The sequence below is a fragment of the Sander lucioperca genome, chromosome 4 (assembly GCF_008315115.2).
Source record: "Sander lucioperca isolate FBNREF2018 chromosome 4, SLUC_FBN_1.2, whole genome shotgun sequence".
Taxonomy (NCBI): Eukaryota; Metazoa; Chordata; class Actinopteri; order Perciformes; family Percidae; genus Sander; species Sander lucioperca.
Genome location: NC_050176.1, coordinates 22,791,885 through 22,815,906, shown reverse-complemented (window position 1 = coordinate 22,815,906; position 24,022 = coordinate 22,791,885). Strand labels below are relative to the sequence as shown.

Genomic DNA, 24,022 nt, shown 5'->3' with positions numbered 1-24,022 from the left:
ACACACACACACACACACACACACACACACACACATACACACACACACACACACATATACACATAGACACTCACGCTTCAACAATGGATGCCCTACACGAGTCCTTAAGATCCTTGGCAGCTTACAAAGAAAACAATCATTGTGTGAATGGCACCACCCAGCAAGATAAGAGACAAATATTAAATAATGAATTCCAGCATAAGTTCTAAATAGTAGTGGTGTAACAGATCATAGTTGATCTGTGGTTGTGTTTTGTCGTTTACCAGGAATTTACTGATGAAATAAGTCATTGTTATAAGTTATTGTTATTACATTTTAAATCAATCATTTAATGTTGACCATATGGCCTTAGCAATAAACAAGCCGTTCTTAAATGTCACCGTTGTTTTCTGCTCCTTTTTTCTTTTTTAAATATATACATATGTTTTAAAAATCTTTTCAAAAGTATCGGTTCAGGCACCGTTTAGGCACCGGCACCGTTTTAAAAGTATCATTTTAGCACCGGTATCAGAGAAAACCCAAACGATACCCAACCCTATCCGAAACAGACGTTAAAGGCAACAGAAGCATCGCTGCATGTCACGCTAGTAAACACTAATGTTACACTAGGCATTGGGAACGTTAGCCTACCGTTAGCTAGTAGCTGGATTAAACAGGGTTAAAATACTGACGGCTAAACTGTAAACGGTGTAAGAGTGTGTCTGTATTTCACTGTAGAGGATTCCAACAGCGGGACGTCCAACAGTCTGCCGCTAAAGCTAAGAGCTAAAAGATACTAACTACTAAACTAGCACTATGGTCACTGCTGTTGTCAACCTCGTGGTTATTGTATTAATATAGTTAATAAAATACCATTTACCATAGTTATTGTAAAATACCATTTTCTCATCTGTTTTTGTCTTTTAACCGCAATTTACTGGTGACAGAAGTAATTATTGTTGAATGTAAATGTTTTTAAAATTTTTTAATAAATCATTTAAATTCCCTTTTTTGTACTGATCTGAAAATTTATCCGATCCGTGACTCAAAACCGTGATCAGATCCAAACCGTGAGTTTTGTGATCTGTTACACCCCTACTAAATTGCATTGTTTGAATTGTACTTTTTCAAGCAGCAGCAATTGTACAAAGGCGGCGGGGAAATGCATTGATCATAATGAATAGTAATGTGATACAAACTCATTAAAAGATTTGTACATTGCTATGTTGGGTCATTTGCGCATGCAGAGCCAGGAAGTGTGTGGGCTGTTGTGAAGGCAGAGAAATAGGAAAAAGGCTCAATTGCTTTTACTTTTGAACATAAGTATTCAGTATACAACATGTCGATTTCAAGTGCATGGGTGGGCAACACAAGGTCTCTTCTTGAGTCTTATTTTGACACACATGCAAATGGAGCAGGAAAAAACAGGTGTTAAACAAAAATGCTGTTGAAAAGCAGAGATTCATCCATCTCCTGTTCTTCTTTGTATTATTCAGGGTCTTTCAGGGCTATTTCTACCACGCTGTGTCTTCATGTTTTATTAGACTTGGTCAATTAACTTGACCGGCCATCTCATCTGCTTCTCTTCTCATCAATGTGATCTGCTCTTGAAAACCACCTATTTCATCTTGACTTTCAGACACATTCCTGCTGTTTACAGATTGCCAAGGATTCAATTTGTGTCACAGAAATGTACCATGCAATTCTGAACCTGATCAGCGGGTGAGATGTGACTCTCTGCCTCCTGAAAGAAGACCTCTGAGAATCATCCTTGTCAATCTGAATTGCTACGAGGGGTAAGAGGTTTGAAAGGAAGCAGATAATATAAACACCATGACCAGCAGTTGAATCCTTGTGCCTCCGACTGAAATTCTGCAGTCAGAGGGTTTCAGCTAGTTCTCCGTAAACTCCATCCAGCAAACTTGACATTTTCAGATATTCTAAAGTAAATGTAACTCCTTGCTCATACTTAATACTCTCAGTGGTAGTGTATAAATTATGTTTGCTCCCATAACTGTCACAAATGTCCAGATGAAATCTGATCTGTGAGTGTGCTCCACCTTGCAGCTAAGCCTCAAGCTGCGCTTCAGTACTCTCCTAATAGTGTGTAGTGCTCCTCTCTCCCGCAAACCCATCACTGTGATCACCATCATTCACATCAAAGTGTCAATCACATCACAGGGCATTGGGGCAGCTGCAGTGATGTCACCAGCTGTAGCAGAAAATACAGCGCACTGATATTGTTGGTGTGAAGAGATAGGGGCACTGCAGTATAACGTACATACATACACAGTCATATGCAGTATAAAAGTCAAGGCTTTGAATCTGATAGCTTATTCCATTTTGAATCTACTGTCAATGACTGTTTAAAGTCAAAGTAAAATGATTGGTAAAGATATAGAAATATGATGATTTGGTGTCTTGCCAAGAGTTATATGAAAAGATCAATGCACGCTCATGTGTGTGCATTAAGTATGGAGCCAGGAGGCATACATTTCCAGGATAAAGCTTTGCCCCTCACATATTGCTCTCCGTGTGCTGTCGTTCTCAAAATCCCTTCGCTACGGGAACAACAAACTTCAAGATAGCAAGCTACACACTGAAAATGGCAAGTTTTGAAGACAATTTGGATCGTGCAACAAGGCAGGCCTGCTTGGTTCTTTCGAGGAATGATTGTAAAGATTTACAAAGAATATGTTTATGGCATTTGCTATAAACGAAGTACACACAACGATACACTGGCAAGAGCAAATGATGTTTCACCATGTATCCAGCTAATTTGTGTAGCTAACTGTATTGTGTGAACAATATTGAGGTAAGATATTAAACTGCGAACTGTACAAATCTTTCCACCAAAACAAGTTCCTTCCCTAGACTATTTTGCAGAGCCACTGTCACTGCATCCGGAGCTTAGCATCGCCCAAGACGGTTGTGATTGGGTTTAAAGAAATGCAAACAACCCAGAGGGTTTTTTTCCTCCTATCCCAGAATGTATCTGTGGTGTAGCCAGACCTTACTCCACAGCACTGTGGAGATAGGTCTGGCAATGCAAGATTAAGTGTAGCATAAAGAATGAAGCAGGGGGAAACAGACAGTCTGGCTCCTGTAGCATAAGTTTTGCGGCGTGCACTAGGTAGCAGGAAAGTACCATTATTTGTTATCTGCCCATTCACAGACTTGGTATCTCCATCTGACTGCTAGCATTCTGCCACGCTATAGTCGTCTTGTCAAGTTGGTGGTATGACTTTAACATGGTGTACACTTTTGAGAACTCTGAAACCCAGAGAAGGAGCAACTAGCTTTCAGGTTACATCAAAGGCAACTGTCGTTTCATTAGACGTGCATTGAAAGGTCACCAAAGAATTTGGTCAAAGTTTGAAAATGATTGAACTTCAATCACAACAACTAAGTGTAAAAGCCAGAGGTAGCACTACCATAAGGTTTGGCGTGCTAACTGAGCCTGTCTAAAGGTGTCGACTATGCTTTAAACAAAGTACTTGAATATCAGCTCATCGAACAGTACCCGAAAACCCCTGCCGTGCCCTGCTATGCCATGAACTACTACAACTACTATTTCGGGTCATTGTTCCATTATCTTTATTGTGACTATTATTGCCACTATTCATTACAACCCCAACCGCCACCGTCAGACACCGCCTAAGTTTTTCCTCGCCACTGTCACACTAAATGCTTGCTCTTGGGGGAATTACTGGAATTGTTGGGTCTTTGTAAATTATAGAGTGTGGTCTAGACCTACTCTATCTGTAAAGTGTCCTGAGATAACTCTTGTTATGATTTGATACTATAAATAAAATTGAATTGAATCTGAAATGGAAACAAACCATCCATAAACCACCAGTCTCCTGCATGAGGTCCTCTACAATCCACACTGTGAGTTCATTTATGTGTACAGCATGAAACAAATTCTTCCCAATAGGAATGACACTGTCAGGAGCACCTAAGGGCACTTACTGAAATAAAGTGTGCATACAGAGGCCTCACAGGCTTTTGGCTGAGATTGCCCCGACATATTACCCACAAAGTTTTTTTGTCAGGAGCCTGCAGAAATACTCTGACTACTCTACAGACAGAGTTTTACAGCATATACCTTTAAACTAAAGGAAATAATGACTTATTTGTGTGCGTTCTACATGGGATTTTTGCTTCTAGAAAAAGAGCGGGACTGGGAACCTAGTTTGTTTATGGGCATATGCAGCCTGATGGCAAGTAAACGCTGCTCGTTGGAGCGTAACAGCGTCCGCCTGCCTGATCACTCCCAGGCACGTACCCAAAGGATCGCTTAGCCCACACAGTGGCTTTGCTTGTTTCTTCCCATGTTTCTTTTCTGTTTGTTTTTTTATTCTCTCCTCTTAGCAGGATGTGTTAAGTAACAGGTCTGAAAGCACACAGATTAGACTCCGCTCGTGTTGCAATGGGATGTTCACAACCTGATTTGGAAGCTTACATTGTAATTGAAGTGTTACACAGGATGAGTGTGGCCAATACACAAGGTGCATGTGAGCAGTGGAGGGAGAGAGAGAGAGAGAAGGGAGAAGAGGCAGAGAGAAACATGGACACAGATTTAAGAAAATAAAAGCACAACAGATGGAGAACTGGCAAATAAAGGCCTTTTATAAATGCATTTATAAATGTGACTAAATCCACTTATAGAGATGTTGCATCACCTCCAACAGATGGATAAGGCCCATATAGCCACACCAATGGCTCAAGAGTGTTGGGTTATGTAAACGTATCATCTATAATAAATATCTAGAGTAGTTAAGATTCAGATTTTCCCATTTTTTCCCCCTTTTTTAAAAAAAGATGAAGATAGCAGTTAAAGCACGTGCATTTTCTACATCTAAAAAAAATCATCTGCATCCAAAATTTGTTGTTTGCTGTAAGAAAAGAAACTGGGGTTTACTTTAGATAAGAGCTTCTTGCAACAAGGAAGAGCTCAGACAAGTAATACGTGGAGAAAGTGATGAGAAAATGTAAAAAAAAAAAATTAGGTGTATAAATAAGCATATTTAAAATAACTAAATATCATCTCTAGTGTTTGCACTACAACTAGTATTTTGGAAATCCACTAAATGTTGGTCACGAAGAAAACTTTTACACCACATTACATTAGAAATTGATTTAATCTCAAACAGTTGTGTGAATTTGCTTTGTCCAGCGTGTTACTTGAAGGCAAACAAGAATGCTACGTGAATGATACCCAAGTGATACGAATTCCGCATGTTCGCGACGCGCCATTTGGGTCGCCTGCTGCTAATTTGTGTCTATTTGTGTCTTTGTGTAAAATCACTTTGCATTACTCAAGCGAGTTACTTGTGTTACAGTAAATATCTTCGCGTTACAAATTCTGCATGTTTGCGTCGTGGCATTCTGCTTCAGTGTGCTAACATAATTAGTTTAGCAGGAATATAATTTACCATGTTAACTATCGAAGTTTAGTAAGCATGTTAGCATTCTAACATTTGCTCATTACCACAAAACATGAACATCTGAGGTTGATGGGGAATTGTTTTGCTGGCATTTGGTCATAAACCAAAGAATTGGACAAATTGGAACAAACTGAATGGCAATCCATCTTAGACTTGTTGAGATATTTCAGCCTGGACCAAAGTGGTGGACCAACTTGTCAAAAACACCACTTTAAATCCTGTGTTTAACAGAGATATGCTCATAAGTTTCTTGGAAAGAAATCATTCAGCATGAAAAAGCATAAAAAATGAATAATCGACTAAAGAATGTTTTGTCGACCAACTGTACGTACACGCAGCCGCCGCCGCCGCCGCCGACTTCAGCTGCAAAAGAAGCTCTGGCCGTCCGGTCAAGGACGCTTGTCAGAAAGTACGGGGAAGCTGTTTGAGGCTTTGGCCGCTCTGACGTGACGCATCTGTATATAGGCCTATATGTAAATATATGTATATGTAAATATTAGTTATACTCAACCTATTTTCATTTATATATTTGATTACAATATCACACAGCTCTGTTACACTTAAGCTAGTAGATCGTTGATCAGCTGTTTCTCCATGAAAAGAGAGTGAGAGTGGTGCGCAACAGATCAGCTGTTTTTCCGAAGGGATGGTCAACAAGTCGGCTGTTTAGATCAAATTGTGGTCAAATTGTGGTCACCACTAAGTATTTTCTTGTCTTTTGATTTTGGTAGTTGTTGTGTTTGGTGTAGAACTGATTTCAAACTTTGGACACTGCTCATTGTTGTGCAATTATTCCCTCCTAGTTAAAAATAATAAAAATCATCGTCACGCACTTCACCAACTCACCGGAGACACCAACTTTCCCAGCTATTTTATTCCATGCCTCGTTTTTTTTTTTAACTGGTCCCTATATGCAAACAAAGTCATATCATAAATGATAGGGAACCCAGCAACGGCCATGATGAGCTTTTCCTCCATTTTCTCTGAACTAATGTTTTGGTAGGAATGAAAGTTTACATCGTATGTTTCTCTGGAATCAGCCAGCGTGAAGGACGTCTATATTCTGATTGGTTGCTGGTCGTTTGACGCTGAACCGCGTCATAGCTCATTACGATAAAGTTGACCAAACTTCAACTTTCTGCTTGACGCTCTGGTCGCTCAACACACCCAAAACGCGACGCCAACGGATTTGCCACTTCTTGCAGCTGAGAGAAGCAGCTTCCATTGAAAATGAATGACTTCCTGTATCTTTAGAAGATCAAGTCGGTAGCAGTGTGTACATACAGTAAGACCATAACTAAGAGGGGGCAGCCCTACACTGTATATCAGAGGGTGAGAAGTGCTGTCTTCGGACCTAATCACATTCCCCTGCTGCACAATTGTTATCAATTTAGCATGTCTGTTCTAAATGGCATGCTTGATTTCTGCCATCTTGGATGAGCAGGTTGTAAATGTGTTCAATTTATCGCTCATCCTACAAATGCGTGTTGCGTTGCCAGCCCACAAATGTCTGAAAATGAGCCGATTATGAAGGCTTGATGGTGTAGACAGTAGAGATGTGACTTTGGTGAAACACATCTGGGGTTGGCGGTAAATTGGGCGTTGCCATGGCTATCAGAATGCATACACAACCAGGAATAGATTCCCTAAACACCTAGAGAGGTAGTGTGAGACTGTGAACTGAGACAGCACGTGTGAGCGAGATTCTCACAACGCTTCAAAGAGCGTCATGTGATCCACTCTTCATTAATTAGTGACAAAATCTTTTGATATATTACTCTTTGTGTGTGTGTGTGTGTGTGTGTGTGTGTGTGTGTGTGTGTGTGTGTGTGTGTGTGTGTGTGTGCGTGTGTGCGTGCGTGCGTGCGTGCGTGCGTGTGTGAGAGAAAAACTGAGACACTACTGTTGTGTTTGTAGGGTTTAATTTTTTTTGGACAAAATCTTTTGATACATTACTGTCTGTGTGTGTGTCTGTCTGTCTGTCTGTCTGTGTGTGTGTGTGTGTGTGTGTGTGTGTGTGTGTGTTTTAATTTTTACCTTTTAAATTACCTGCTTCTGATTGCTTGTTTTGGACATATTCCAGCATGACATTTCCTACGTCTCTGGAACCATCTAAGCTCAAGTGCAAACTTCTTAGACTGATAGACAATATGTCAGCCTGAATCCATCAGAGTGACAGAGCAAAGTACTAAATGCCTGACATTTCCTAATGTAAATGATACTGTCCCGGCTGTGCATGCTGCATGCTGCATGCGAGCAATATGCCACAGGCCCCATGGTGAGGCTGCTCTTTGCCTGTAACCTTTTTCTCTGAATCTTAATGCTGCTCTGCCAGTACCAAGAACTCAGCAGGTATTTCTTAGTTCAGTTGTATTTCTCTCTCTCTCTAATTCCATAATTTGTAGATGGGAGTTGGTTGTAACTAGGGATGGTAATTGTTAGGGCTGCTTTATTATGGAAAAAGTCATAATCACAATTATTTTGGTCAATATTGAACTTCAAAAACAGTAAAACAGTTAAACAAATCAACAGTTAAATGACGTACATTCTGAAATTTCCCTTAAGGCTTTTCCTGTTGAACTTTTTTTGAATTCCCCTTCAGAACACAAGAGAAAAAAGAGTTGACTTGTTTTCCGATTAAATTGTTTTTGTGATTGTTTGGAGCCAAAATCAAAATTGCAATCAAAATTTGGAAAATCTGGACCTTATCATTACTCCAGTTTTAACTCATTTAGAACTGGGCTTCGGGGGCATCCCTTGACACATATTTTGCCTTTAACAATAATTAATTTGGATATTGCACTAGTCCATATTGCGATTTCAATAAAATTGCAATTAATTGTGCAGCCCTAAATCATAGTACGGGGTTTCCTGTATTTGCTGTACTCCTGTGGCCAATGTTTCATGAGTCATAATTATAACCTCCAATCCAATCTGACACACAGGCTCCCAGTGATGTGGGATGTTTAAAAGACAAGCTTTGTAAATGCCTGAAAGGTTAAATATTAAGAGCAGCGAAGCCCTTATCTGTATCCTTTTCTCTTTAGCTCCGTGGCGTGTTGTTGACTCATGTGTTTATTTATACAGCGGCTCAGATTGTAAGGACCGAGGACATCTGTTCCTGCTTATAGCAGCATCTCTGCATATTTAATGTCTGATCCTCTATTCTCGCATGCCTTGAGTTAGTTGTTTGCATCAACTAAAAGAATATTGTTCATAGTTACGCAAGTAGCATCTATTCACACCACAAAATCAAACAGGGCTGCTCAATAATAATGACTGTTTTGTTTTGAGGGTAAACCCAAATTGGCTGAAGCAGAGAAGTAAAAAACAATCATGGGAAAGAAAATTCATAACTGTTTTTTTTTTTTTTTTGCGTCCACTGTAAGGTCACTTTCTGTCTTGAGCTCCAGTAGTTTGTCAAGCCCACAGAAACACCTGAGGCACAGGATGGAGTTTCAGTCAGAAGCGGAGAAGTGGAGGGCATGGGAGCCGGTGATACGTGTTTGACTGTAATTGGCTTTGTTACAGACAGGGCTAAGTGGTGGGGGTGTAACATCGAGCTGTGCCGTTGTGGAACAGTCCCGACATTGACTCACGGAAAGCAGTTTGAGGACAAACGGGCGGCAGATTTTGCAGGCTAAAAAAGACATTTGTATCCATTTCATTGCCTTTGATTCCTAGTCCGTGCTAATTATATTTGGACTCTGAAGAAGAAGCCGTCGTGTCGAGATATATCAGTGCTCGCAGCAAATGAATACATTTGAACTGTGCTCCAGTGCTTTTCTGCACAAAGACTTTCTTCTTCCCATGTTCATTACAGTTTAAAGCAATAATCCAAATTGCATTTAGGCATGGGCCAGTATGAGATTCTGACGGTATGATAACCTTCAGCCAAAATATGATGGTTTCACGGTATTGCAATTGCAGCTTTAAAATGTATTATTTTGAAATGTCAGGGTAAAAAACAACTTGCTTTCCATTGAACACAATGGTATTTTATTTTTAAACACACTGCACACCGTCAGGTACAGGGATTTCTAAACTGCACTTTCTGTCCTTGACGACTCATAAAATACAGCTCATACAGCAGGAACGGTATGACCGAGAAGATTAGTGTTTTGAAACTGTGACTTTTTCAAACCACGATATACCTTCAAACCAGTAACCAGCCCATGCCTATTTTGCATTTAGGCTTTGATTATCACTCGGGGTACAACATAGAGCATGTATGCTCAGGTTCAACACAAGTAAAAGCTTTCTTCTTTTGTTCTCCTACATAAAGTATTTGTTGTCGCTGAAGAATGCACAACATGCTGCATGAAAGGCAGCTGGTTAAATAAGAAATGAAATGTGATGGGCGACGGATGAAACTGCGCAGAATGACACATTCAACAGAACTGCCAGCCACAATGTAGAGGAAGACACACTGCACTATACTGTCTCCTCGGGGACTCAGGCAGAGATTTCTGCAAAATTAAAGTTCAAATAATTGGGCATTACAGTACAACATGACGTCACTGTCTGGACTGTAATGCCAACTTCACTCCTTTTCTCCTATTTTGTGTTTGTATTTACACTGAAGTGGAGGACATAATGAAACCCAGGAGTTGTGAAGCCGCGGAAGATGTACGACAGAGGGGAGGACACATCTGCCTGTAAGAGCTGACCTCTGGTTTTAGAAACTCTAATGTGAAGTTTTGCTCTCCTTTACATCACTGTATAATGTATATATTTGGATTTTGGACTGTTGCATGGACAAAAAAGCTACACTGTGTGTTTTACATGTGGCCCTCAGCTTTTGGGTATGTATGATTTTGTACGAGCTACACAATAGGCCTCATGCAGGAAGTGATATACAGATATCCACAATTAGGGCTGTGCAATTAATCGAAATTTAATCGTGATTATGATTTCGGCTCCCAATGATCACAAAAACAGAATAATCGAGAAAAACATTTATTTATTTTCTCATGTTCTGAATGAAAAAATAAAATTTAAATAGGAAAAGTATTAAGGCAAATTTCACAGTTGTGTTTTTTTACTGTTGATTTATTTAACTTTTTCCACTGTTTTTTCAAGTTCAATAATTGCAACATCTTTCCAGAAGTCAACGAGTAATCGTGTTCAATTATCGTGATTTCAATATTGACCGAAATAATCGTGATTATATTTTTTTCCATAATCGAGCAGCCCTATCCACAATGTGTTCCTTTTTTTGGTAGTACACACAGATTTCTGGGATTCTCCAGTGTTTTCTTATGTATGCTCTTCTCTTAGCTAAGAGAACATTTTTGAGTGGAGACCAAGGTAAAAAAAAAAAAAAACATATTTGGGGGGGGGGGGCTAGAGCAGATAACAAATAAATAACACTCAAAAAGCTTAAAGACTAAACTTTTGATGCTCACATTGATTTTACATTCATTCAGCTTAGGTGGTGCCCAAAACAGCTTGGCTGCTGTGTCTCAGCCTTGTAATGGTGGGGAAAACCCTGCACAGTCCACAGATTGGTTGTCCCATAAAAGAAAACATTTATTTTTAATTTGAGGAACATAAAAAGCATCAATATCATATAATCAAATTTAGATTATTATATGTTTTAAATGTTTTATAATGAGTGTACTATCATCTCCTGTAACACCAGAACTGATACTCTGGAAAATCACTACTGCAGGAGTTTTTCTTTACAGTCTTTTTTGGTGCCATCTCTCCAATTAAACTGCTGTGGCATGAAAAGATACAGCTACGGCTGAATGTTTCTCGAAAAATCTAGTCTAATATAATAATATCATTTTTTAGAACTTTCACCCAGGAAACATGTTCGTTCCTCGGGAGTGTTTTTGTCCAAACCATGATCTTTTTTCCTAAACTTAACTAACTAACTAACTCGTTTTGGTGCCTAAACTTAACTGTCGTCACCGTAGGTGTATCCCTTCTAGCCACAACCCTGAAAGGTGCAATGTGTAATACTGACAGCTAACATTTAAAATAGTTACTGCAGTACAAATTCAAAATACTGGAGAGAGTCGTCTCGCCCGGCCCCTCCTCCCCAGACTCTAAGTTCACGGAGGTTGCCAGACTGAGATCGCAGCGTCCACAACAATGTTGCTAGACGCTTGTCTCACATAGCCAGACATTACTCCACAGCACAGCGGAGTAGCTAACGTTAGATGCTGGCTATGTTGACAGTCATAGAAGCCCGTGCTCACGCCGAGCTCTGTACCCAACTGACAGACACACTTCCTAGGCGGTACGGAACAGCTAAAAACACAACAACCTCACCGTCCTCTCCACCCGACGGACAGACACACTTCCTCGGCTTAGAGTTACGGTAGGAACCGATAAAAATAACTAACACTACCTTTTCCACCCGACTGAAATACACACTTTATTGGCTTAGAATTACGGCAACAATCGCTAAACACACTGCAAACTCACGGTCCTCTCTTCCTGATTTACAGCTTGGCTTAAAATAACTCACCGTTGTCGGCTACGGCCGCTAAACAGGCTACACATTGTAAACAGCCGTGGCCCGCTTGCCTGGTCCTCCGGTAACGTTAGCAGTTATCGCGTGTTAGCATGGCGACGTTAGCCAGGACCAGTCGGGATCACTTCACTGACTGTGTCTCAATTGTTTTTGCGAGTAACCAACTCGGGTATATAATTTAATGTGAGTAGCTAAACAAATGTTGAAATGACTGAAAATGCCCGTCCCTTGTAGCCGTGATAAATTAGCCTGAAGCTAATGCTTACCTGTTCAGGAGGAAATTGCCAACTCTGCGTCCTTTTTGGCTCTAAGCTGTCTCCATCTTTCAAATACATCTCCAATTTTTACCCGGGGTTTGTTACGTCTCTGGTCACGCAACTGTCAGAAACATGCCGTTTTCTTTAGGTCAGGTAGAATCTATCTCCGTTGATCCTGTTCGTTTGTTTGCTGCTTTCATGGCTGTACTAACGTTCCAGCTGTAGCTCGCTGGGTTTACGTTTTTACAGATATATCTGGCAACCTGACAGTTGAAGCATGTATCCTTAATATCTGGTGAAACATTGGGGTAATTTTTGCATTTATTACAGTAAATATATTAGACCTTTAAATACTGGCGTTACCTAATAATCAAAGATTTATCATTCAGCACACCTGGATAGGAGCAGATTCAGATGGTTAAGAACAGTGGCACTTCAAGAGTTGACATTTCTTGTTTTTTCTCTTAACAGAAAAAAATACAAGAGAAATGCGGGAGAATGTTGCTGCAGTAAGGCCCATTGCTACATACACAGGTAGGTACCACATTAGTATTGCTGTCTGACAGCCAGCCTTAGTGCAGCTGCTGTAAGGGATGTGATTGGGATATGTGCTCCACCCTCATGTTGAACTACGTGCTCTATGGAGTCTGCAGCTCATGTAAATGTACTGCCACGCTGACAAAACCCTGATCTTCCCGTTCCTGACGTTACAGAACATGAAAAGATCTCAGCCCAACAAGCAAAGAGGCGAAGAAGAGAGGCCGCTCTGCAGCTCCAAAGTTTGCAGGTGCTTCAGTCCTGCGGCACAGGAAGCCTGGCTTCAGAAAAGGAAGGAGGAAGGCTAACAATGCTTAACCTCTCCCACAACCTACAGCGCTACTCAAAAATCCTGCCCTCTGGTCAGAGATGCTCCGTGCTCAACATGAACACCAAATTCAGTTACGACGCTGAAGTTGGCTTCCGATTCACAGCGTCCGATTCAGCAGGGGAACATAACTTCCATTGCTGAGTGACTGATCCTCTGACTGTATTGAAAGAGTGTTAGTCATTAAGGTAAATTATTGATTATGTCTAAAACACACTTTTAGATTTGTGAAAGCTTTATCGTCTTTATGAGAATGTAATGAAGGGCGATTTTTCAAATGTAGACCACATTAGACCAGGTCCAGATCCAAAACCACTACACCTAGACTTGTCAAATCTGGACCAATTATCCCAGAGAGGCTAAAGATTCTTAAAAACACAGTTTAAGATTTGTGAAAGCTTTATTCTATTTGTGAACATGTAATAAAAAGGAAGTTTCCCTGTTTTTCTCTTCATATGTAGACCACATTGGACCAGGTCCAGATCCAAAACCACTATTTATAATTTAGTCCAGATTTGATAAATCTAGGTACAGTGGTTTTAAATGTGGACCTTGTTCAAAGTCATCATGTAAAAAAAACCTCCCTTTATTGCACTTTCACAAATAGAATTAAGCTTTTCACCCCCAACTCCAATAAAAGCCCCGACTAGACCAAAGACCATGCATGTTTAGGTCTATGGTTAAGTTAAAGGTCTAGGTTTAGTGTTTGACTGCTGTTGTTGAAAACATAGATGTGCGAAAATGCTTAGTGAGAGACAGATGTCTGGCAGCAGGTGACAATTTCATCAGTGTGCCTTTCTCTTTTGGACTCTCTCCCCTTTTCTCTCTCTCTCTCTCTCTCTCTCTCTCTCTCTCTCTATCTCTCTCGCGCGCGCACGCACGCACACACACACACACACACACACACACACACACACACACACACACACACATCTCAAAGGGCGCATCAGACAGGGATTTGGTACCCTGTACACAGCGCACATAAGGAATCCTCTGTGGATTGGCGCATATGGCCGGTGATGCTTAAAGTGGACATGAGAAGTCACTTACGCTGCTGTTATGGCCGGACCAGTGCACCATAGCCTGGTTGTGAGATGAATCCCCGGTCAAGGCGAACGTTGAACTGTTAAGTTTGAGCTCCTCGTGCCTCGGAGCGGCGGCTCTCCGCTCATCACCGCTCCAGCGCGGCACTCTGCGGCCGGCCGCCGGGCGCGTGCCCTCTCCCGGGTCTCGACTCTGCGCTGAACCGGGGGATCTGGTTTTCTCATCATCACTGTTCCTCCTGGCGCGCTTTCCGTACCGGGCGGCAGAAGTCAAGCCCTCACCAGCGCTGCCCTCCTGCTGACTACTCATTTTTACATTGGAAACTTTCATATTTGCAAACTCGCGCGCCCCAATTTCACCTTTAGCATGCAGGTTGTCTGTATTCCGTTCCAGCCTCGGGTCCGTGCGTTCCGCCCGGTCTGGAGCGCACTCAGCGGAGCCAACAGCGCAACGGAGCCGCCGACTTTCGGCACTTGCAGCCGCGGCTCTCCCTGCCCCGTCTCCGTGTCCGAAAACTTCTCCCTTTAATCCTGTTGCGGACTCACTTGTGTCGAATTTCAGCAGTAATTCTTGTGCTCGCCCCTTATTCCCAGGCTGGCATGACCTGCAAGTTATCTCAGCTTTGGCGGCATGAAAGAAGCAGAGCATCATCAAAATCACAAACCAAAACGCACTGTGCCACTTCGGGCAAAATATGACCTCCCTCTCCATTGCTGGCGGCAGAGAAGGATGCTGAGGATGCAAGAAGTCCTTTCCCCCACTCTTCTCTCTGCCTTCCCGGGCTGTAAACTGCCGCTCGGCTGTGGAAGAGGAAGTGCTGCGCGAGTTGTGGCGTTGCTCAAATGCCGTGTTGTAAAAAGTGGTCCAAGTTGAAGGATTTGATCAAATGAAGCCCCGCGCGCATGGGGGAGGAGCTGAGGATCCAGACTGGGAGATGGAGGATAGCCTAATGTTGGACTGACTTTCCCCATATTTGTTATTTTCCACCATATGGTCGGCTATAATTAAAGCAGTCAGTAATATAGTCATTTTGTCCTGCTGCTCTTTTATTTCTCCCCACAGCCATATTTTCTCAGAAGCTATTCCTGGTATAGTTTTTTTCTTCTTTCTGCTGATGCAGATTTTATCACCAGCCTCCCTTCAGGGAAAGGAAATCGCGTAATTTAGCAAATGGAACTGATGGTCTGAACAGGGCTTCCACTTATTGGAACTTATTAACATGTTTCCAACTGAGTGCAGTGTCAGGGGTGGTAGCTTCTATGACTTACTAAACAGCAATAAAGAAGCATGTATTTTACATTTTCTAAGTTTTTTCAAAGTTTTATATCAGAAATATAAAGGGTTTCTTTTAACCTATTGCCCAAAATCACGTGGATACATGGATGGACGTTGTTCAACATTATTCGCAGATCAAATTAATGATTACTTTCATTTAATTTTGGGTGTTTTATTCAATTTTATAGCATTTGAAAAAAAAATGTAAATGGTTTTAAAACAGTATCCTGACTCAAATTTGACATATACCCTCTGATCTTAACTATTCGTCAAACTTATTCAAAATTTCTGCTTTTTTTTAAACTCAAAAATTAGGTAATATGTCATATAAATTAGGTTTATTGACCATGGATAAAAAAGCGACAAAAACATTTTAAAAAAGCACCATAAAAAAAGTTTGTTTAATTTTGACCCAGAAAGACAAGTTTATGGTCGATGTGAAGACAACACAAGGGTTAAGTTCTGACTTTAAACTTTAATGTCAGAATGCAAACACAATAAATGCAAAGCCAGTATACCATCCTGGAGTACAGAAGAGGATTAGGGCTGCACATGTAAAAAAAAGTATTTGAGTTCTGAGTTTAAATTGTCTATATATATTTTCTATATATATATATTGTCTATATGTAACTTTGTAGTCTATATCCATGACGTTCCACTTCCCGGATTGCTCGGGTGCCGCAAGAAATTCTGCCGGATGCGTGTCTTTTCGCCGATGTCTGTTACCTTCCTCTTCCTTTGTGTTGGCGTTCTAACCTCTGGTGGATTTGTGAGGACTATGGTTAACTGCTCCTCAGATCTCTGCAGGGTAAATCCAGACAGCTAGCTAGACTATCTGTCCAATCTGAGTTTTCTGTTGCACGACTAAAACTACTTTTGAACGTACACATGTTCCACCAAAACAAGTTCCTTCCTGAGACTATTTAGCAGCGGCTCCGAGCAGAGCTTAGCGCCGCCCAAGACGATTGTGATTGGTTTAAAGTAATGCCAATAAACCAGAGCACATTTTTCTCCCATCCTGGAATGCTGTGTGGACTAGCCAGACCTTCCTCCGCAGCGCTGTGGAGGAGGGTCTGACAATGAGAGACTAACTGAGTGTAAGTGGTGGAAACAAGCACCCGGAAGTTGATCTCTGTGATATCAGCCCTGCAGCTCTCTAACAACTGGAGGTCGTGCTGATTGCTGATGAGCACAAAGAGATATACAAATGGTCACAACTACTACACCAGCTGGCTGCTTTCTAGTTCACAGCCGCGGATGCTGCCGAGAGGGAATAAAATGGGCAGATTGTGCCTCGAGAGGTGATTCATTTCACCACAAGGAAAACTATCTATAGGCTATATTACAAATTAAGATTCAAGAGTAAAGGATTATAGAAATAGAGTGGCATACATCCTGTTAAAAGCTACTTGGACAAATGTTTCCTGTTAACACATGTTGCGTCATGTGTTCTGAAGTGTGCAGACTATAAACACGCTGGTTTTAAGACAGTCATATGTTTGTATAATGACCCATCTGTGGGGATTACAGCTCAATACTGCTCATTCTGCCACAGCCATTCTCCCTCTGTTGTTCCAGCGTGGATCTGTTTCCTGAGGGTGAATCTACCATGATCCTACCTTTTTATCTCCACGTGAATCATAATGAGCTCATTTCATTGTATGCATCTTTTTAATTAACATGAGACCATATGAATTACATGAAAATTAGGTTGTTAATGGATAAAAAAGCATTCTGTTGCTTTGAAAATGTTTGGTTTTTGTAATTGGTGTTTTATTATTTTGTGCATTCAGAAAGTCAGAAACACATTTGTGTGTGTGTTTAAAGGGTCAGTTCACCCAGGTCAAACCCAAAGTGAGCACTACAAATTATATTCCATTGATTTCCATCAAATTGGGGTGGCAGCAGAAATCTCCAAGGTGATCCTGTTGTTTTTAATAGCTAGAGAGATATCCTTGGTGCTACACCTAACCTATTACTGGGAAGGTTTCACCTAGCGGCAAGTTCCAGCTAAGGACTTACCATGTGAATGGATTGACTTTTATGTTCAGTGGCAATGCAGGAAGTACTGTCCTTTTTGTAAGTATAAGAGTGTAACAACATTGGTAATTAGGTCTGCGAATAACGATTATTTTCTCGATTAATGGATTAGGTGTTTGGTCTGTGAGATCAGATCAGTGTTTCCCAAAAGTCCAAGATGACGTCCTCAAATGTTGTTTTTATTCAGTTTACTGTCACATAGGAGTGAACACTAGAAAATATTCCCATTTAAGAAGCTGGAATCAGAGAATTGTTGCCTTTTTAAAAAAAAAAAAAAATGACTCAAACCAATTTATCGATTATCAAAATAGTTGGCGATCCATTTAAGTGTTGACAAATAATGGATTCATCTTTGCAGCTCTATTGTTAATATACAAATATCAATTATAGCCACATTACAGCCAATTAATAGTTTTCTAACCCTATCCATTCCTTAACTTAGTTTATTTGCCATAACCACAGTATTTCCCTAACCTACACCATACCCTGGTTGCCATGTAAAGATATTGTAGAAAGTAAGAGTTTTAAAAATGTTTCCATTGAACCTGAAAAAAAAAAGATGCATTGAGGTTAATGTGAGATTTTGAGGAATCATCTAATAATTGTGTTGCCAACAATTTACTGTTTAAACCCCATGCAATGTTTGCATTGTCTGACTTTTCATACCAGTCACACCTAGACATGGGCTGGTTACCGGTTTCAAGGTATATCGCGATTTGTAAAAGGTGAGGGTTTCAAAACCACTAAACTTTTTTTTGTGTTCAATGGCGCAATACATTCTTGTTTTTTACCCAAACATTTCAAAATAATACATTTTAAAGCTGTAATTGCAATACCGCACTACTGTGAAACCGTGATATTTTGGCTGAAGGTCATGCCATCAGAATCTCATACCGGCCCACGCCTATAGTCATACCTCAGTGCTGGTTGTTGTAACCAGTGCCCTAGTCTCGCTTTGCCAGACCTTCCTTCACAGCGCTGTAGAGGAGGGTCTGACTAGTCCATTCTGGGATGGGAGAAGACATGCATCTGGTTTATTGGCATTTCTTTAAACTAATCACAATCGTCTTGGGCGGCGCTAAGCTCTGCAAAGAGCCGCTGTAAAATCTCAGGAAGGAACTTGTTTTGGTGGAACATGTGTACGTTCAAAAGTAGTTTTAGTCGTGCAACAGAAAACTCAGATTGGACAGATACGTATGTAGCTACATACGTCTGAGACATTATACCTGGCCCTGACAAAAACAAACAACAAAGTCAAAACTAACATTCAAAACTATCATAAAGTTGGAACACACAGCCCTGATCCATTTCAGCTTACTGTAATATATTTGGTTTGGGCTGGAACTGAGACCTGTGAAGATCTCTATTCTACAGTCTCCTTCATCACACTGTTACAGCTACGTAGAGCAACCTCAGAAGCATCTGCATGGCTGCTAGAGTTAAGAGAGAAAATATGTTTTTTTTTTATAATGTGGGTGAAACGAGCCTTTAAATTACACTCTTTAAGTGAAGTCTGATTACACCCTCCCTTCTTTTTTGGGAGCAATCCTCCCCAGCCATGTCCTGTCCGAGACATTAGAGATGATAAGTGTTGCCTCTCCTCATGGCACACAGCATTAAGCAGACATATTGTATTGGATTAATGGTGCCGCAATGGACAGGGACCACATGGCTCGCAGACACTTATCAACCAGTTCTGTGCTGTGGTGTGTGTGTGTGTGTGTGTGTGTGTGTGTGTGTGTGTGTGCGTGTGTGTGTGTGTGTGTGGGTGTGCGTGTGCGTGTGTGCGTGCGTACGTGTGTGTGTCTCACACTGCATCATCTCCTGTCCCCGCATGGGCTCACCATCCATTCAAAGGGAATCAATGTCCTGCCAATAGCCAAAATTGATTTTTGAGGATGTTGCAGAAGGCAATAGGCAGGCCTGAGCTGTCTGATTTGTATGTAGCCCCTCGCACAATGAATCCACAACAAGGTGGTACACCTCAGAAATCAGAGGAAAATGTTCTTGTATGCAAAAAGTCAGGGCAAAGAATATGACCTCTGACTTCACAGAAACTGAAGATATGTAGTAAAGAGAGCATGACTCAAAGCCGTGCTTAAATGCTGGGACGCGCCGTGGCGCGGCTAGTGGAACATCAACAATGGACATGAGAAGAAAATCATATGATTGACTATTAACCGCAAGAAGCGTCACTAAGTTAAATGTATTAAACTTAAGACATATTTTAGATACTTTGTTTACTTAGTTATTTTTGTAAACCAAAACATTGTGTGCAGCTCTATTATCTGAGCAACTACAAGTATCGGATCGGGACTTGGTATCGGCGGATTTTCAATATTTAAAAAATTGGATCGGAGGGTCAAAAAAGCTGATCGGGACATACCTAGTCTTTCTTTCACATTCATATACCGTACTGGTCCGAACATAAGACAACCCTGATAATAAGACGACTTTCAAGATACATTTTTGCAAAAATACTTTTTGAAGACCAAATCAAAGACTTGTTTTTATAATGAAAATACTTTGCTGTTTGCATTTTTAGACGGTGTATCATCTCCATGACAACGCCTCATTGTACTTCTGTTCTAACTTCAGACTTTTAGACCTTTTTTGTAGCTGGATATATCATTTTCTTCGTCTAAATATGAATGTGGATAACGTTAGTGATAGTGAGATGCTCGCTACAGTTACATATCTAGTGATGAATCAGCGAAAACACGTTTTATTTCTCTGATTTACTGCTTTGTTCTAACGCCGCTGGGCGCTCTCTCTCTTCAGTCACTCTCTACAGGGTTCGTACAGTCATGAAAAACCTGGAAAAGTCATGGAATTTGAAAATAGCAATTTCCAGGCCTGGAGAAGTTTTGGAAAAATAAATAAATACAGAAAGTTTTGGAAAAGGCATGGACTTTTTCTTCACAGACTCCTGTATAAGATCAACTGATAAAAATCTATATTGGTTCAACAATATTTTAATGTTTGGGCAGTCACGTCACTTGTGTTATGTTTTTCTCTGCGTGGGGTAACGTCAGTCTCCGACTTGAATTGAGTTGATTTTGTGAGATGTAAATTAGCACAATGCCAGGAAAATGTCGTTTTAACAATGTATGGCTTTACTTAAACAAATACAAGACATGGCTTGAGAAAGACCAGGACCCAGGGCGTGCAAAATGTGGACTATGTTGTAATTTAACGTTCAACATTTTGAACATAGGAGAGGCGGCGCTAGCTAGCCATGCTAAAGGAGCTAAGCACCAGGCTGCTGCTGCTGCTGCACACAAATCCACTCACTGCATTGGCAGTTTTTTCACCCCGATGACCAAGCTGACACCCGCTGCCAGCTGCAGCACTTTCCTCTCGTCCACCGTCAAACAAGGGAACATTTTGGGTGCTGTGTCCAGAAACGAAGCCCTAGCTAACTAACTTACTTAAAATCTTAGTTACAAAATTGTATTCCAAAAAACTGTTTCTCTCTGATACTGCAGGCCCTGGCACTAGCTAGCTGTGAGGGACGGTGACTCGCTTCAGTTAGGAGGGCAACACGTGTTTTGCTCGTTTCGTGTTGTTGGCGACATCTGTTGTTGTGGGTGTATTAACATAAAAAAGTGTAGACCCCGAATATAAGACGACCCCACTTTTTCCAGACGTAATTTCCAACGTATTTCATTTGGACCAATACGATAATTGCATGCTTGCAATGCAACACGTGTTTATTGACATTTTAAAAACTGCTATTAAAGTCTGTAGCTTGTCTGGCTTTTCAGATAAACCATATACAGTGGGGAGAACAAGTATTTGATACATTTTGCAGGTTTTCCTACTTACAAAGCATGTAGAGGTCTGTAATTGTTATCATAGGAACTCTTAAACTGTGAGTGATGGAATCTAAAACTAAAATCCAGAAAATCACATTGTATGATTTTTAAATAATTAATTTGCATTTTATTGCATGACATAAGTATTTGATCACCTACCGACCAGTAAGAATTCCAGCACTCACAGACCTGTTAGTTTTTCTTTAAGAAGTCCTCCTGTTCTCCACTCATTACCTGTATTAACTGCACCTGTTTGAACTCGTTACCTGTATAAAAGACACCTGTCCACACACTCAATCAAACAGACTCCAACCTCTCCACAATGGCCAAGACCAGAGAGCTGTGTAAGGACATCAGGGATACAATTGTAGACCTGCACAAGGCTGGGATGGGCTACAGGACAGTAGGCAAGCAGCTTGGTGAGAAGGCAACAACTGTTGGCGCAATTATTAGAAAATGGAAGAAGTTCAAGATGACGGTCAATCTCCCTCGGTCTGGGGCTCCGTGCAAGATCTCAGCCCTTGGGGCATCAATGATCATGAGGAAGGTGAGGGATCAGCCCAGAACTACACGGCAGGACCTGGTTAATGACCTGAAGAGAGCTGGGACCACAGTCCCAAAGAAAACCATTAGTAACACACTACACCGTCATGGATTAAAATCCTGCAGCGCACGCAAGGTCCCCCTGCTCAAGCCAGCGCATGTCCAGGCCCGTCTGAAGTTTGCCAATGACCATCTGGATGATCCAGAGGAGGAATGGGAGAAGGTCATGTGGTCTGATGAGACAAAAATAGAGCTAAACTCCATTCGCCGTGTTTGGAGGAAGAAGGATGAGTACAACCCCAAGAACACCATCTCAACCGTGAAGCATGGAGGTGGAATCATCATTCTTTGGGGATGCTTTTCTGCAAAGGGGACATGACGACTGCACTGTATTGAGGGGAGGATGGATGGGGTATGAAGGTAAATATGGTGCAAAAAGGGAGAGCTTTTAGAATACAATGTGAGAACTTGCAGAACAAAAAAATCTTAACTTGTATGTTAAAATTTGCACGGGAAAAGCAATCCCGTAAATTTTAACATACAAGTTCAGATTTTTTTTTGCACCATATTTGCCTTCATAATGGGGCCATGTATCGCGAGATCTTGGCCAACAACCTCCTTCCCTCAGTTAGAGCATTGAAGATGGGTCGTGGCTGGGTCTTCCAACATGACAACGACCCGAAACACACAGCCAGGGCAACTAAGGAGTTGCAAGAAGCCTCTCAAGGTCCTGGAGTGGCCTAGCCAGTCTCCAGACCTGAACCCAATAGAAAATCTTTGGAGGGAGCTGAAAGTCCGTATTGTCCAGCGACAGCCCCGAAACCTGAAGGATCTGGAGAAGGTCTGTATGGAGGAGTGGGCCAAAATCCCTGCTGCAGTGTGTGCAAACCTGGTCAAGAACTACAGGAAACGTATGATCTCTGGAATTGCAAACAAAGGTTTCTGTACCAAATATTAAGTTCTGCTTTTCTGATGTATCAAATACTAATGTCATGCAATACAATGCAAATTAATTATTTAAAAATCATACAATGTGATACAAATATAATACAATACAAATGATTTTCTGGATTGTTGTTTTAGATTCCGTCTCTCACAGTTGAAGAGTACCTATGATCAAAATTACAGACCTCTACATGCTTTGTAAGTAGGAAAACCTGCAAAATCAGCAGTGTATCAAATACTTGTTCTCCCCACTGTATGTAAAACAAACATTACCCTCTAAACCAAGCGTCCGTAAGAAGAAAAAGGTCATCCTTTTCCTTTCTTTTAATGCCACTTCTTATTAATATTTCAGTCATTCGCTCGTACCATGTCACTGACTCATAAAGTCTTTTCACAACTTTTACAACATTGTTTCCCCTCCCATGCTCAGCTCCCAGGGTTACTGTCAGCAGACAAAAGCTTTAGAGCATTAACACAAACAAGAGTTTGACTCAGTGGAACAAACAGTGTCTTTTTTTTCTTCCCCGAACCAAAACATTCCTCCTGTCTAACAAGAGAGCCAGAGACAAAAGAAGCCCGATGAATGTAGGCCCAAAGCTTGTGTTTAAAGGGCTCTAGGTGAACAAGGAAGAGAAAAGAGGAAGGAAGCAGGGGCGATTCTAGGATCAGACTTTTAGGGGGGCTCAGCCCCTAATGAGATTGTGACACTGATACAGTGCCTTGCAATAGTGTTAACCCCACCCTGCTAAATCAGTACTTTCACTGGATAACAATGAATACATGTATTTATTATTATAACAGAGGATGAATGCAAAATTTTGAACAAAAAAACTACGAAATCAAGAATACCAGAATCAAATAAAATGATAATGAGGTGTAAATAATAAATAAATAAAAAATAAACTTTCCTTGACTGGGTTACAGGTGTATAGCATTGGCGACAGCGGCACAGGATATTAAACCGGTCTTCTTTGGACCTGTACTTGTTTGCCCTCTGTCTCTAACAGACAAGTTCACAAACTCTAACTTGAAGCACTAAAAAAAATTTTTTTTAAATAGTTTTTTGTAATTAGAATTTTTAGGGGGGCTGAGATGAAATTTAGGGAATGAAAAGTTACTCCAGATAAATAAGTACCCCAGTAACATAACACTTTATTGGTATTCACTCATAGCAGGGAGCAGACATGGGGTCAGGAGCAATCAGTTTGCCATGGACTCGCGGAGAGGGGTTCAACATCTGAGTTCAGCATCTTTCAATTTCCAACACTTTTTGGCATGTTTGTGTCTCAGCCTGCCATTAATTGCAAAACCGTCCACCC

General features: G+C 41.0%; 1 protein-coding gene across 6 annotated transcripts in view; it reads right to left on the bottom strand.

Annotated features, from left to right (window-relative positions):
• LOC116048443 (VPS10 domain-containing receptor SorCS1) overlaps positions 1–15,169 on the bottom strand; it is a 240,705-nt gene extending 225,536 nt beyond the window's left edge. For 2 of the 6 annotated variants that reach the window (XR_004104639.2, XM_031297560.2), the window contains exon 1: positions 14,089–15,166. Coding sequence is in view for 3 of the 6 variants with exons in the window: in XM_031297560.2 (XP_031153420.1) it covers positions 14,089–14,793 (705 nt within the window). In the remaining 3 variants the exon portion in view is untranslated. Of the gene's footprint in view, positions 1–14,088 lie in introns of all 6 variants that reach the window. The other 4 variants (XR_004897076.1, XR_004897075.1, XM_031297563.2 and 1 more) reach the window with 4 other exon arrangements.
• Between the last annotated feature and the right edge of the window lie 8,853 nt (positions 15,170–24,022).